General features: G+C 43.3%; 1 protein-coding gene across 1 annotated transcript in view; it reads right to left on the reverse strand.

The window, feature by feature from the left end:
* Positions 1-7,070: 7,070 nt before the first annotated feature.
* The window catches only part of LOC124013351 (poliovirus receptor homolog), a 91,621-nt gene continuing 83,335 nt past the window's right edge, over positions 7,071-15,356 (reverse strand). The window contains exons 7-10 of the mRNA XM_046327647.1: positions 11,202-11,337; positions 10,940-10,997; positions 10,709-10,804; positions 7,071-10,245 (exon numbers count right to left, since the gene is read on the reverse strand). Of these exons, the coding sequence (XP_046183603.1) occupies positions 10,015-10,245; positions 10,709-10,804; positions 10,940-10,997; positions 11,202-11,337 (521 nt within the window). The 3' untranslated portion in view covers positions 7,071-10,014. The remainder of the gene's footprint in view (positions 10,246-10,708; positions 10,805-10,939; positions 10,998-11,201; positions 11,338-15,356) is intronic.

Here is a 15,356-nt window from a genome sequence, read left to right on the forward strand (position 1 = left end):
TGTATGTCCAGTCCATTTCCTTCTCCCGATTACATCGCTGATGGTCTCCTGTTGATGTATTTTTTCTTCTACAGGTTGTGGTTGTATATTTTGTTTGGCGGGGAGTTTGCGGGGAGTTTTCGATAAAGACCCCTTTATTGATAAGGGATTGTGTGGTTTTCCATGTTTTACAGCCATAGAGAAGAACAGATTTTACGTTGGTGTTGCAGATGTGGGTCTTGGTGTTTATGGAGATCTGTGATGAGACCCACATTTGGGGCGGAGCTTCCTGAAGGCATGTCGAGCGTTGATGAGGTGTACTGTAGCTCGACATCCTTGTCACTCCCTCGTCAGTGCTGATGTTGCTTCCAAGATAGAAGAAGTCAGGCATGTTTTCAACAGTTTCCCCCATCTACAATGCATTTGTAAAATATTCAGACCCCTGGACTTTTTCCACATTTTGTTATGTTACATTCTTATACTAAAATGGATTAAATATTTTTTTCCCCTTATCAATCTACATACATATCCCTTAATGACAAAACCAAAACCAGGTTTTTATACATTTTTGCAAATGTATTAAAAATAAAGATCTGAAAAATCTCATTTACATAAGTATTCAGACCATTTACTCAGTACTTTGTTGAAGCACCTTTGGCAGCGATTACAGCCTCGAGTCTTCTTGGGTATGATGCTACAAGCTTGGCACACCTGTATTTGGGGAGTTTCTCCCATTATTCCCTGCAGATCCTCTCAAGCTCTGTCAGGTTAGATGGGGAGCGTTGTTGCACAGCTATTTTCAGGTCTCTCCAGAGATGTTTGATCAGGTTCAAGTCCGGGCCACCCAAGAACATTCAAAGACTTGTCCCGAAGCCACTCCTGCCTTGTCTTGGCTGTGTGCTTAGGGTTGTTGTCCTGTTGGAAGGTGAACCTTCGCCCCAGTCTGAAGTCCTGAGCGCTCTGGAGCAGGTTTTCATCAAGGATCTCTCTGTACTTTGCTCCGTTCATCTTTCCCTTAATCCAGTCCCTACTGCTGAGGAGTGGTTTCGTTCTGGTCACTCTACCATAAAGGCCTGATTTGTGGAGAGCTGTAAAGATGGTTGTCCTTCTGAAAGGTTCTCCCATCTCCACAGAGGAACTCTGGAGCGCTGTCAGAGTGACCATCGGGTTCTTGGTCAACTCCCTGACCAAGGCCCTTCTCCCCTGATTGCTCAGTTTAGCCGGGGGGGCAGCTTTAGGAAGAGTCTTGGAGGTTCCAAACTTCTTCCATTTAAGAATGATGGAGGCCACTGTGTTCTTGCGGACCTACAATGCCGCAGACATTTTTTGGTACCCTTCCCCAGATCTGTGCCTCAACATAATATTGTCTCGTGGTGCTACGGACAATACCTTCGACCTCATGGCTTGGTTTTTGCTCTGACATGGACTGTCAACCTTATATAGACAGGTGTGTGCCTTTCCAAATCATGTCCAATCAATTGTATTTACCACAGGTGGAGTCCAATCAAGTTGTAGAAACATCTCAATGATGATCAATGGGAACAGGAAGCACCTGAGCTCAATTTCAGGTCTCATAGCAAAGGGTCTGACTACTTATGTAAATAAAGCATTTATTTATTTATTTTCATAAATTTGCTTTGTCGTTATGGTATATTGTGTGTAGATTGGTGAGGATATTGTTTTATTTAATCAATTTTAGAATAAGGCTGTAACGTAATAAAATGTGGAAAAAGTCAAGGGGTCTTGACGAGAGGGAGAGAGAGAGGTAGAGAGGTAGAGAGAGAGATAGAGAGAGAAGGAGAGAGAGACGAGGAGAGAGGGAAATGTAGATAGGAAAGGACACATGGGATGCAGCTGGGAAGTTTGATAGGCTATGGTTTCTCCCTGCCTCTCTCAATGTAATTCAAAGGGCTTTACTCTCTCCATTTCCCCTCCTCTCCTACCCGTCTTCTACTCTTTGTAAAGCCTCGTCTGATTCCATGACAGAGTTGCACAATGGCAGTGATAGAGACAGCGGGAGATAGTGGACGGCTCACTGCAAAATAGAGGTGGAGCTATACTGTACTACACTGAAAATTGTATATACGTTTTGAATATCCAGTGTCTTAAAAACCCATACGGGCTGGGTATCTGAAAAATGTAAGACACGGAAATAACAAATAATTCAATAAATCAAATCATGTACTAGAACCTCGATTTAACATCACATTATTAAAACAGAAATGTACAGCTGAAAGTTTTTTTTTTTTTTTAATACCAAGGCACTCTTCAGATTTTTTGCAACACAAAAAAAAAAACCTTGGTATTTTCACACTGTCTCTCCTATTCCATTTTTTTGCGCTCAGGGATGCGTTTCGTGAAGACATACCCATCAGTCAACGTGACGCTCCATTGGAGCGAGCAGCAGCGTGTTGTTGGGCGAAACCTTGAGATGAGCCATGGCTCCCTTAGCTAATGGGGAAGAACACTGTCTGTACTTGGGAAAACAATACCTCTTGTGTAAGGGCCTTGTCTGGTCTGGATGGATGGATGTCTGGTCTGTCCAGTCTGTCTGGTCTGTCCGGTCTGTCAGTCTCCTGTGTGAAGTAGGTCTCCCTACTATGTGGTGTAATTGGTTTATGAGAGACTGTACTGTGTCTACCATATGAGTCTGCTGTCTTTCAGACTTGAGTGTCTTTCTTGAACATCTCTCTCTCTCATTTATGTGCCATCCCTGTAAATGTTTATCCCCCCCCCCCCCCCCAAGTACTTCCACACACAGGGTTTGACTTCCTCTGTTGCGAGTTTGTCATTCCATCTCCATTCCATCTCCATCCATCTCCTCTCCCAATCTCCTGTTTCACTCTCCTCTCCCAATCTCCTGTTTCACTCTCCTCTGCCCCTCTCCTGTTTCACTCTCCTCTGTCCATCTGTGAATGAAACAAACTGAGTGACTCAGAAAACAGGAAAAAAAGTTTAATTTTAGCATCAACACGTAATTCCCTCTCCCTTGCCATCGCTTCTATAAATACACATCTATTTTGTAGGGGATGGGGCGAGGGATGGAGGTTGCCTGGCAACCACATCCTGTCTTGCATGTCACATGAAATGGGTTTACTAGCACTGAATTCAGGAGTAGTAGCACACTGGTGGTATACAAAGCTTGGCATAGTTGCTGGCAGCAGGCATCACATCAGAAACCCACACACATTCAAACACACACACACACAGCTACTAACAAGAGAGTCTCCTCACATCCATTTGCCATGGGGTGACAAAGAGGTGTCTGTCAACGATTGTATGCTTTTACTGTAGGCTAAATGTTAGATACAACTTTACGTGTTGCTTAAGGCTGGAAAATGGAATGAAATGGAAGCAGAGGGAAATAGGGAACTGTGTGTACCAGATGACCTTTCTGCACATCATTCTGGATGAGCAAGGAGCAGCAGATGAGCAAGCAGAGCAATGAGCAACAGAGCTGATATGTAGATGAGAGAGGAAGTGATTGCTTCACTTTGGTGAAGTGATTGCATATAGGTCGCAAGTGGGTTTGTGGGCATGACTTCGGAAAACTATCTAGCGTCTCTCCTCGAACCCCCCCCCCCCCCTCTCCTACTGTGGTATCGTCACCACAGAAGGGGACTTTATTCAATGAAGAGCAGCACTTTAGCAGACAAGTGTCATTCGACATGTTCCAAGCGATGTTGAGGCGAGAAACATTGAATAAGGCTCAGCTCAGTCGGCTAGATGTACCAACGAGGAAGTGAACGATCACGCCTCTGAGCATTCACATTCACGGCTGACGTCAGGCCCACCGTTCCCATTGGAGGAGAGGTAGAGCCACCGAGCATTCCGATTGAGTGTTAGGGGCCAGCCTGTTGCTGGGCTGTTTCCATGGTGATCACTATTTTTCCGCGCCACATCGGGAGCCAGGGAATTGAATGGAAAAGAGGAAATGGTGGGCGAGAGAGGGAGAGACTGACACATGGTTCAATTAAGAAAGAGAGAGAGAATTCTGGGATTGTTGTAGGAAGTTAAGATGGCGGACTCAGATGAGAGACAAGGGGTTTAGCAGATAGTTAGCACTGATCTAGAATCAGTTGTGTTCATTTGCTCATAATTAGTACATCTTGGTCTTTCCACGAAATAAGTGCCTTTTGCGTCCCTTTAATATTTTAAGTAGACATCATGCACCAATATTGTATTTTAAAACCATGTTACAAATGGAGTACCTTTTAAAATAGACTACATGAAGAATTCAATCAATCAGATTTTTTTATATGAATAACGGCATCTTGACATGTCCCACAGTCAACTCGGTGTCACTTCTAGGAAGATTTTAACCCACGAGAACCCAACATTTCTTCAAGTTTCTCCATCACCGAACTCTCGTTTTAATATGGCAAAACTGTCACTTTTTGAATATTTTTTTCCAAAAGAAACATTAAACATCTAATAGTTCTAACATCTACTATTTTGGGCAATTTTCTGGTGTTTTTTTGACCACCTGGGGACATTTCGTTAGTCCCCACAAGGTCAAATGCTACTTCTAGAGGGGTAAGGGTAGAGAAGGGTAGAGAAAGAAAAAGCAGCTGGAGAGTGAAGCCCCTTATTCCAATTGAAAAAGCAATATGAAAATCTCAAGGCAACTGATTTAATGCCAGTAGTTAATCCCGTGAGATGGTGGGCCACTCTCAGCTCTACTCCCCACAGAACACAGTGTACAATACCACAATAATAACACAATGTAGCCATTTGTTTTCCTACAAGAAACCACTATTTGGGGGCTAGTCTAGGATTTTAACCCTGGACCTCTCATAGCTCAGTATGCTGCGAATCACCAGAATGAGTTTGAAATAAAAACTTCTTCATCCCACTCAAAACATGTACACAACCCTATCATAACAGAAATACCTACTAGGTGTACTGATTGTGCTATAGTTAATTGAGTGTGCTGCATTGAGGACCTAGTTGAAAACAGCACATGGCCTTGTCATGTGTATGACCGTCGGGTGTTTCCTTACAGACATTTCCATTAACAGAATGAGGTATGAAAAGCATCATTATCTTACCAGTCAACACCCCGCCTGTTCACATGCACACAACATCATGGTTGATCTCTGCAACCCACTGCTCCCTCTGGTGGCCGGTCTGGGTAAAACGTTTCTCCTCTGATTTGGAATTACTGGATGACGAAGTAATGGCGAAGTAATTATATGTTAGATTCTAACCATTGGGTAGTGTTTGTAAAAATAAATATACATAATTTTAAAAAGTTGGATTCACTAAAGCGATAGTGCAGGAAAAGTACATATGTATATATTTGTTTATTTACCTTGAGAGTTTTGGAGTAGGAAAGACTTCAATCCACACCGATTTAGCCACTGTCACCAATGGCTAATATTTGCATTTCAGACCAAAAACCAATCAATGTATCCAGATTAGCATGTTTTAAATGTCATGCCAAAATATGCTACCAAAAACTTTATTTAGTGTCACAAAGAGGAGCGATTTCACTGAAATGACATGCAAACAGAGAATATCAAATTAATAAAATCTTACCACCATATATCACTTCAACATACCAGACACACATTCATATCAGTCAGTGTTTTAATCCCAAATTACTAAATCAATTAATTATTTGATCTATAGTGTGTGTAGTTTAATGGAAGGTGGATATTGAGGTAATAGGAAGAGCAGGCACAACTATGATCTGAAATAGCTGCAGGCAAAAAGCTATTCGTGGTGATTTTCTTAAACACCCCCACACCCACAAAAAAAGCATGTTATAATCTGCGGTTATAAATCTGGTCTGTGTTGGCAACTCTAGCCATGTTGTCAAACTGTTGATCTACGGATCAGAGAAGGGAATAAGTGTTGTTTGACTCCGAGGCCTACTTACAGATACAGCCACTGGTAGTACTTGGGTGAATATATTTAATCTCCATCACTAAGCACTCTAACCATAATTGAAAGTGCTTTAATATCAGACACTTCCTTCATCTTCAACACAAGGGTTAGTGATGTAGTATTAGCATCATTTTCGTTCCCGTTCCATTTAAAACCGCAATCTGGGATATTTACAGCCATCATCATTAATAATTAAAATTATATATATATATATATATATCTCCATTGATTCCTGTGGAATATCATTTAGAAATGCATCATGAGTTTACCACAACTGTCTTCTATCATGTCCCAAAATGTAAGGTTGTTTTGTTCCATTATAAACAGTGTCTTTGTAAAACTTTGCACAACTTTAAAGTATGTTTACAATTGTCATGTGGATGTCATGGACTGTCAGTCCTTGCAGAAAGAGCCCCGTTTATGAATTTGAGGATTCATTGGAGGGGGGGGGGGTTACATGACCCCAGCCTCATCCCTCATCTGTATACCAAAACAAGTGACGGGCAGTCCGTTTGGCTGGGGGGGGGGGAACAAATCCCAGACTGCACCTTTAACACTCCCTAGTCTGTTTAATATGCGCTTCAACACACATCCGCATGCCTGGCTCTGTAGCTCAAAAAAATGACAACACTTTTCACAAGCAGCACGTCTAGTGGTGCCTAACATTTATTTTTTTGCGGCTAAAATAATACTCCTGGATTTGTCTGTGCTTGAGCCTCCGGAGGATATGTTTACACACAAATCTCAGGCATACTGTAATTTGCCATGTTTTATGTTTTTTGGTTTCGCTAAAGTGTGAAAGTACCTGCCGCTTTGAAATGTCCTCTGGGGCTGAAATGTTGGATGTTGTACTAGCTGAAAATTATCTTAAAACATGTTCTGTGATGTTGACCCCCCCCCCCCAGGAGGCCTATAGACCTATAACACTAATTAAAGACAGAGGTTAACAAATGCATGGTGACAGTTCTAAAGCCAGGCTATATCACTTGGGTGCTGGCTATAGAATGGTAACAGACACATACTTGTCCAGGGGCAACGAAGGGCAATCAGTGTCAGCTACCACTGGACATTATACTGCCACAGGATGTGATGCTGTCAGTGACACGTGTTGGTTGGTCATTTAGGAGCCTTAAAGGACTCAAGGCCTGGAGGTCGTTGTGACCCAATAGAAGTTTAACAGAATACAGCGAGACATTCAGGGCCTTTGGTTTACATTTTATTCGACAAGACAATGATCCTTAAAACACATAATAGGTTTTCAAAAAAGCTAATTAAATGTTTTTTTAAAAGGGGGGGGGGGGGGGGGGGGAAATTAAGAACATGTTTACAAAAAAAAAATCACAATGATCAAGTGTTTGGCTTTCCACAATCAGAGGTTACCTCGTCTTTTTTTTAATCTCATATTTATTTTCTAAAACAGAAACAAATGTGTAAATGAACAAGCTAAAAAAAAATAAAGTAACGAAGGCACATCTGGCTTGGTGATGAAAAGAAATGCGACAATGAATGTGAGATAATTAAACAAGCGGGGAAGGAAGAAGACCGGATTCAGATTAGCGTTAATCGCTAACATTCACAGTTTGTATTTTTTGGCATTAAACCTATCGGGACGGAGGCAAAGCGCTTGGCAAACACACACTGCAACTCATGCTGCAGCGAGAAATCGTTATCAGATGCCTTGACTATAAAACAACAGAACTAAACAGAATGCTGACTCATTGGTCTTTGATAATAACAAACCCAGGGGGCCCAATGATTGTCGTTTTCTAAACTCAATATATCAACACATCTTAAATTTTGAGGCTCTTTTTATAGGCAAAACACAAAACAGTACAATATATTTCCGACGGCAATATGAAGCAATAAATTAAAAAAATATTTAAAAAAGAAGATGGAATCACAGTTTGTAAAAGCAAATGTAAAAAAATACACAGTTAATTTCCCTTTGAACTCTGACCTGTGTAAGGGCTATAAAATTCAGATGTGATTGTCTGACACTGCACCACATTATGCGAGCCCACCGCCTACAGCCATACGTTTTCAAAAATGGCGGCACGAGTATTTTTGCACAGAGAAGAAGTTGAGCTACCCATAGTTCCATGCAGCATGCAGACATTATCTTTAAATTAAACACCATAGAGACCCGAAGTGCCACCAAAAGCCAATGAAAGTTGTTTTCAAAGTGATTGTCACATAAAAATAAAAATCGACAATAGCGCAGTGGAGCACTGACTGACAGAATAAAGAACCGTGAGGTAGGCAGTTACTACTGTGTTCTATTTCTCTGTGTCCGTATGCCCACCTCGCAGTCTGTATACCACATCTATTTTTTCTACATCTGTCCAGCAATCATTAGTGTAATAGTATCTATTTATTTACTTACAAAGCTACATGTGCTTTTTGTTCACGTTTGGTCTTTTTCTTCGCGTCGTTTTATTTAATTCAACAAGCTAATGTATTTAGCGAGTATATCCTCGCTTACCTCTGAGGTGACGCGGACAGATCAATGCACTCGTGGAATTGTGCGACTCAAGCTCTTTGGAACGGCCAGAACCAATGATTTTTGTTCCCATTACTCAGCAAGAGTTACATACAACTCTTTGTTTATTGCGTCCTGCAGTAAGCACTCTGTGGACAGAACATAGTGATATGCTGACTGACTTAGTATCAGCTAAAAGCTATCTCAAGTCGTGCTGTGCGCCTTCTATACGCCTAAATCACCCCGCTGCTCCACATCCATGTGTTTGTGCTTGAAGTAGACGATACAATGGAGGAACGCAAAAGACATCGACAACATTCAAAAAGTATAAGGCCTGGTGTGTCTAAGTAGCCTTGGGGAAAAAGTGAGCCAACTGATTGAAACAAGCCACCGATCATGCCATGCAGAGTTACAAGGGCTAAAATCCACACAGCATTTTTAGATTAAAAACATAAGCCTTGTGACTGACAACCTCAATCAATACCCGTTAAAGTAAAATGTATACTTTTTTTTCTTCCAATTTCACATGGAAACTGACACCCCTATACATAGAGGTTCTGAAAACACCTACACTCGTTTTTTTGTTTTGACATTTTACACATTTCACCGACAATATATTAAATCAGCATTATTATTTACAGTGTTCGTTGATAATTTGGTTCACTTTGACATCTTTGACCAACTTGACACGGTCTCACATAATTGTTCATCAATGACGTTTTGCACATTTGTGTTTCGGTACATAAAAGAATAAGACTAAAATAGAAAAGATTTCAATTCATATTTCACTGTGTGTAAAATAAACAGCATATATTACAGCGTATAATCGCCACTTCATCTACATAAATTGGTACTAATGGCAGTATTTTCCAATATATGCTGGGTATTTTGACACTGAAAATACAATCCTTATAATTTGAACTTAATTGGACTTAAATGTTCATCTTTCCTGTGTGTGTGTGGCGGGGCAGGGCGGAGATTGCACGCTCATTGATAATTGTGTTTGCATTGTGTGCTTTGCTGGAAACAAAGATGTCACACTTCGATACCCTAACAACGTAGTATTGCCAGCTCTTGAAATTTAGATTGAACCCAAAACATGAGTCAGATTCTTAAACTTTGTCATGTTGCAATGTTATAAAGCAGTGACAACCTCATTCTGTTCATACTGCCATAAAACGGCATTTTGGTCTGAGGATGCTTACTGTACATTATAAACTGGGTGGTTCGAGCCCTGAATGCGGATTGGCTGAAAGCTGTGGTATATCAGACCGTATACCACAGTTCTAATTACGTTGGTAACCAGTTTATAATAGCATTAAGGCACCTCGGGGGTTTGTAGTATATGGCCAACATTCCACGGCTAAGGGCTGTACCCAGAAGAACAGCCCTTAGCCGGGGTATATTGGCCATATACCACACCATCTCTGGTCCTTATTGCTTAAGTATAACACTGCAACATTCAAACAAACAGTTTCGAGTGATAATTCTGGTGATATTTTGAATTGTGTTTCTGGTGATATTACCTTTCCGGAATCACAAGAGTAGTAAACACTGCATTTAGGTTCTGATCACATCGGAAGGCTGGATCGGTCCAGAGCCTTCCTGGGTCTACAGGCACGTTGTTGTTGTCGTCGTCGTCACGGAGGCTAAAACGTCATCTGCTAAACATACATGGCTGCCGACACAAAGCTTTCTCCGCGGGCCACAGTGGTCGACGGCGGCTCGTCAACGTGGTGACCGCCCGCGCCGGAGTACGGCGGCAGGGCTCCGTCATTTAGCGTGTCGTCGACGTCGGCATACCGTATCGAGTCCTCCAGGACAGCAGGGCCGCCGCCATTAGCAGCCCCACCGCCAGCGGCGTTTTCATTGTCATCGTCGCAGGCATCCAGATCCTGAAACAGCAACAGATCCCGGTTGAACCAGCAACAACTCTCGAGAAAATGTCATCAACTGTGGTATGGTAGACAAAATCCACTCCTTGACCATGCACCGTTCAATAGTTTCACAATAGGTTCAAATAGTCAAGATGTTGAGGGACCATGCAGGCAGAATGTTATAATATAGTACAAAAGGGTGAGTAATCGGACGATAGAGACGAATCCAAAGTCTAGAAAGCTGTACCTCATGAAGGGTAAAGGTCGTACAGGTAGTAAATCAACGACTATAAACAGCACTGTGTGAAAATGGAGACAGTCCGGGTTGTGTTCATAAGGCACCCAATGGCAGACAACAGACTGAAACATGGAGCAACTACCTGGACTAAAGTACGATAGGAAACATTCCTTTTTTTTTGGTTTTCTGGTGTGACCTAAAGATCACAACCCAGAGAATGGAGATTGGAGGATGTCCTCTTACCGTCACAGGCTCTCCGCTGGTCTCGTAGTAGACCTTACTTAAAGGCTGGGTCTCCGTCAACTCCTTCGTCACTGGGTCCGTGACATGCTTGTTCAGCTGTGGGTAAAGTCAGATAACTGGGCCACTCATCTCCAATCAATAGCCATTAGCCCCATTACGAACTGCACTCCGTGTGGTTTATGACCTTCAATAATAACGAGCCCTGAGTGACAGGGAACGTGGACCACTCACCATCTCTGTGGAGCTGCCGGTCTTCACAGGCGGAGGGGGCTTGTGCTTGGGAGGACCACTGATTGGATGAGAGAAAGGGAGGGCAGTTGGAGAGGTTAGTGCAACTCACTTTCCACACCTAACAGATATGGAGTGAGTAAAACTTAATTGATTGGAGGAAAGATATGGATTTGCTAAATCGTACATATTGAAAAAAAAATATGACTCAGAAATCGCTAAGAGTGTCCTGAAAGGACAATTTGCTGAGAGAGGGGACACTCACTCTCCGTTCTCTGCGTTCTGCTTGCGTTTGCGGACCAGCACGATGGCAGCGCCCACGATCGCCACCAGGAGGACCACACCAATGATGCCTCCGATAATGCCAGCCGTCGACGGCCCTGCTGTTTTCTTTCGCTGCTCTGAAAGAGAAGACGACGCGGGGGTACTTAGGATTTCGTCCAATTCAAATATACGTGTCATCACTCCTTGTGATAAGAGCTGGGGGGAACATCAGCTGTTAGAAATCAGAATCCAATCAGAAGTGTTAAATGAAAACAGCTGTACTGAAGAACAGGGGCCTGTTCAGGAGGATGTTACAGAACATTCCGATAAAAACGCGTCACACAGAACAGACATGACTATTCATTCTATTTCTCTCTGCAACATTCAGAGCATTTCTCACCATCGAACGCATGCCAGGAAATGAGCTGTTAGGCATTTAAATGCCTGCCACACATCTTATCATCCCCTGATGTTCTGCGTTGACCTCAGCCTCCTTGCTCAATTATGCCTATGTTTGTGATTTCCAGAGGGCATTGAGGCTGAGTGAGGCGTCTAAATTGAATGTAAAAGCCTCTCATTATGTTGGTTTTAACCAGCTTGCAGTTTCCACAGACTGCCACTAGACCACTATTATCCTTAATATCACATTGGAGGACAATGGCGGTCGACTTCCTCTTTTCAGCCACATGGTGGTGTGCTGTTGCCAAGCTAGCACCTCGCTGCTGAGAGTGAGTGAGTGAGTGAGAGCATAAATTACTTTGTAGATTCTCACTCCGGCTTGCGTCCATATCAGAGATTCCGACTACGGGTGATTCCACTGGGAACGGCGCAGACCCGCGCATCTGTTAGCTGTGTAGGTGTAGTGGAGTCTGCTGTATCTACGCCGGGGACACGTTCAGAGACACACACTCGTACAACCGCAGTCACAGCCGAAAAGAGACCGGTCAGCGTCAATCATTTGCTATCGCATAAACATGAAATGGAGAAGGGAAGGAGGGAGTTATGGGGCGGTGGCCAGGGCTCGGTCCTGAATTGCTCGCTCTCTCTCTTTCTCAAAGCTGGATCCGCAGACACACACACACACACACAAATCTACACAGACAGAAGCCCCCCCCCCATCCCCCCAACCTATTGGCATCCCTCTGTGGCTACCCTAGCTGCTGATCTGATGTGCTGTGCTTGATATCAGCATTTACATTAGCAGCGTTTACCATTAATGTTCTCAGATAAAGATAAAACTGTATTTTCAAAAAATAATGAGTCATGTTAGTTACTGCATCAAAAACAAGCCGTCTAACATGGAGGAAATGAACTGGTCTTAAAACAATTATAGACGGAAAAAGAAAAACAATCTGTTGTTATTGGTCAAGTCCAGATACACCCATCCCTGCTTCAGTCTGCTTTCTTATGCCTGGTGAATATAACCCCGTTTGAAGGGCGGGAGGGCTCAGGGAAGGAGGTAAAAGAAACAGACGATTGTATTGGCTGGGAAAAGGGGGGGTAACGATAGGGGGTGCCCACCCACCCAATACCCACGGGTTTGGCAGAGAATGAGGGCCAAGACAGGGTGGAGGTAAGAAGAGAGGGAGGGAGAGAGAAAAAAGATTTGGATCAGATTTTGTCAGGGTGGATACAAGAATGGGGCGTGGTGGAGTGGAGAGGGAGACAATGTCATTGGAGACTGATTAGCTCACATAACAGATGTGATGTGAATAGACAAACCCCTTAGCACACTCAAAAACACACACTAAGACCCACCCCACACACACTCCTACCTAGTCATCCTAACATATTCTACCCCATATCTCTCCCAGTTCAGTCACTTACCAATACCATTCTGTCAGCCCAGATTGAAAGAATGAGACTATCCCGAACCCACATTTTGTTACATTACAGCCTTATTCTAAAATGGATTAAATATTTATTTCTTGTCAATCTACACACAATAAACCATAATGACAAAGCGAAAACAGGTTTTTATAAATATTTGCAAATGTATTAAATATAAAAACAGAAATACCTTATTTACATAAGTATTCAGACCCTTTGCTTTGAGACTTGAAATTGAGCTCAGGTGTATCCTGTTTCCGTTCATCATTCTTGAGATGTTTCTACAACTTGATTGAAGTCACCTGTGGTACATTCAACTGATTGGACATGATTTGGAAAGGCACACCTGACAGTGCATGTCAGAGCAAAAACCAAGTCGAAGGAATTGTATGTAGAGCTCCGAGATAGGATTGTGTCGAGGCACAGATCTGGGGAAGGGTACAAAAAAATGCCTGCAGCATTGAAGGTCCACACAATGACCACCCGGGCAAACTGAGCAATCGGGGGAGAAGGGCCATGGTCAGGAAGGTGACCCGATGGTCACTCTGACAGAGCTCCCGAGACTGGGGCGAAGGCTCACCTTACAACAAGACAATGAACCTAAGCATACAGCCAAGACAACGCAGGAGTGGCGTCGGGACAGGTCTCTAAATATCCTTGAGTGGGTCAGCCAGAACCCGGACTTAAACCCGGTCAAAAATCTCTGGAGAAACCTGAAAATAGCTGTGCAGCAACGTTCCCTGACAGAGTTTGAGAGGATCTGCAAGAGAGGAATGGGAGAAACTCCCCAAATACTGGTGTGCCACGCTTGTTGAGTCATACCCAAGGTTGTAATCGCTGCCAAAGATGCTTCAACAAAGTACTGAGTAAAGGGTCTGAGTACTTATGTAAATGTGATCATTTTCTTCTAACACATTTTCGAAAAATTCTAAAAAACAGTTTTTGTGTTGTCACCATGGGGTATTGTGTGTAGATTGGTGAGGAAAAAATGTAATGTAATCCATTTCAGAATAAGGCTGTAACGTAACAAAATGTGGAAAAAGTCAAGGGGTCTGAATACTTTGAGAGCACTGCATATACATAAGATGTGTGAGGCTAGAGAGAGAGAGATGGGAGGGAAGGATGGTGCTAGGAGGGAGAGCGGAGGAGAGCGACAGGGGTGCGAAGGCTCTGAAGTGGGTCCAATAGAGGCAGACTGTAAAAGGTCCAGAGTCTCTCTGGGATACGGTTTAAGTGACAGGGAGGAACAACTAGCGAAACAACCCCTCACAGTCGGCCTGGCTCTCATTGCCATTGGCATTCTGCTGCTACACTCCTCCGCACTCCTCCCAACTGGGACAGCTCTCTCTCTCTCTCTCTCTCTCTCTCTCTCTCTCTCTCTCTCTCTCTCTCTCTCTCTCTCTCTCTCTCTCTCTCTCTCTCTCTCTCTCTCTCTCTCTCTCTCTCTCTCTCTCTCTCTCTCTCTCTCTCTCTCTCTCTCTCTCTCTCTCTCTCTCTCTCTCTCTCTCTCTCTCTCTCTCTCTCTCTCTCTCTCTCTCTCTCTCTCTCTCTCTCTCTCTCTCTCTCTCTCTCTCTCTCTCTCTCTCTCTCTCTCTCTCTCTCTCTCTCTCTCTCTCTCTCTCTCTCTCTCTCTCTCTCTCTCTCTCTCTCTCTCTCTCTCTCTCTCTCTCTCTCTCTCTTGCTCACTTTCCCTTCACTGGCAAGCAAGCTCTGAAATGTTCTCTTGTAGTCACACACTCGGTCAGACACAGAAGTGCACACACACAGCCCTTTGGGCCGAAAAATGTTCAAATTCTACATAATTACCTTATAGTTCAAAAATGAACCACTAAAAAAAAAACTATTTCTTCCTCTCCTTTTTCAAAATAGGTATTGTACATTAAGTGCTGGAGCTAGAGGGGGAGCGAAGGAGTGAAAGAAAGGATAAAGAATGGAGAGGGAGAGGGATAGAGAGAAGATTTCAACGTAACATGAAGTCAAATACTGCCTTGTGCTTAGAGGCCAAAACTGGATTACCCCTGACATCCGCCTCCCTCCACATGTTTTCCCTCCCTCTTTCTCTCTCCTTAGTGACCTAGCGTGTTCTCGGCTTCCCGCCTGCTCCACCAACCCAAGCCCTCACACTTTCTTACACACACACTTACTTTGCACGGCCGTCTGTGATTGGAGAACAGGCTCGCAGGAGTGTTGCTCTCCTGGACTGTTTAGCGTCCAATGAGCCTACATCTTATCTTTCCCCATTGCTCACCAGTGAGCAATACAACGCAAGGCACACACAAACACACACACACACAAACACACACACACACACACAAAGTAGACCTTC

This window comes from Oncorhynchus gorbuscha, linkage group LG24 (assembly GCF_021184085.1).
Source record: "Oncorhynchus gorbuscha isolate QuinsamMale2020 ecotype Even-year linkage group LG24, OgorEven_v1.0, whole genome shotgun sequence".
In the NCBI taxonomy this organism is placed as follows: domain Eukaryota; kingdom Metazoa; phylum Chordata; class Actinopteri; order Salmoniformes; family Salmonidae; genus Oncorhynchus; species Oncorhynchus gorbuscha.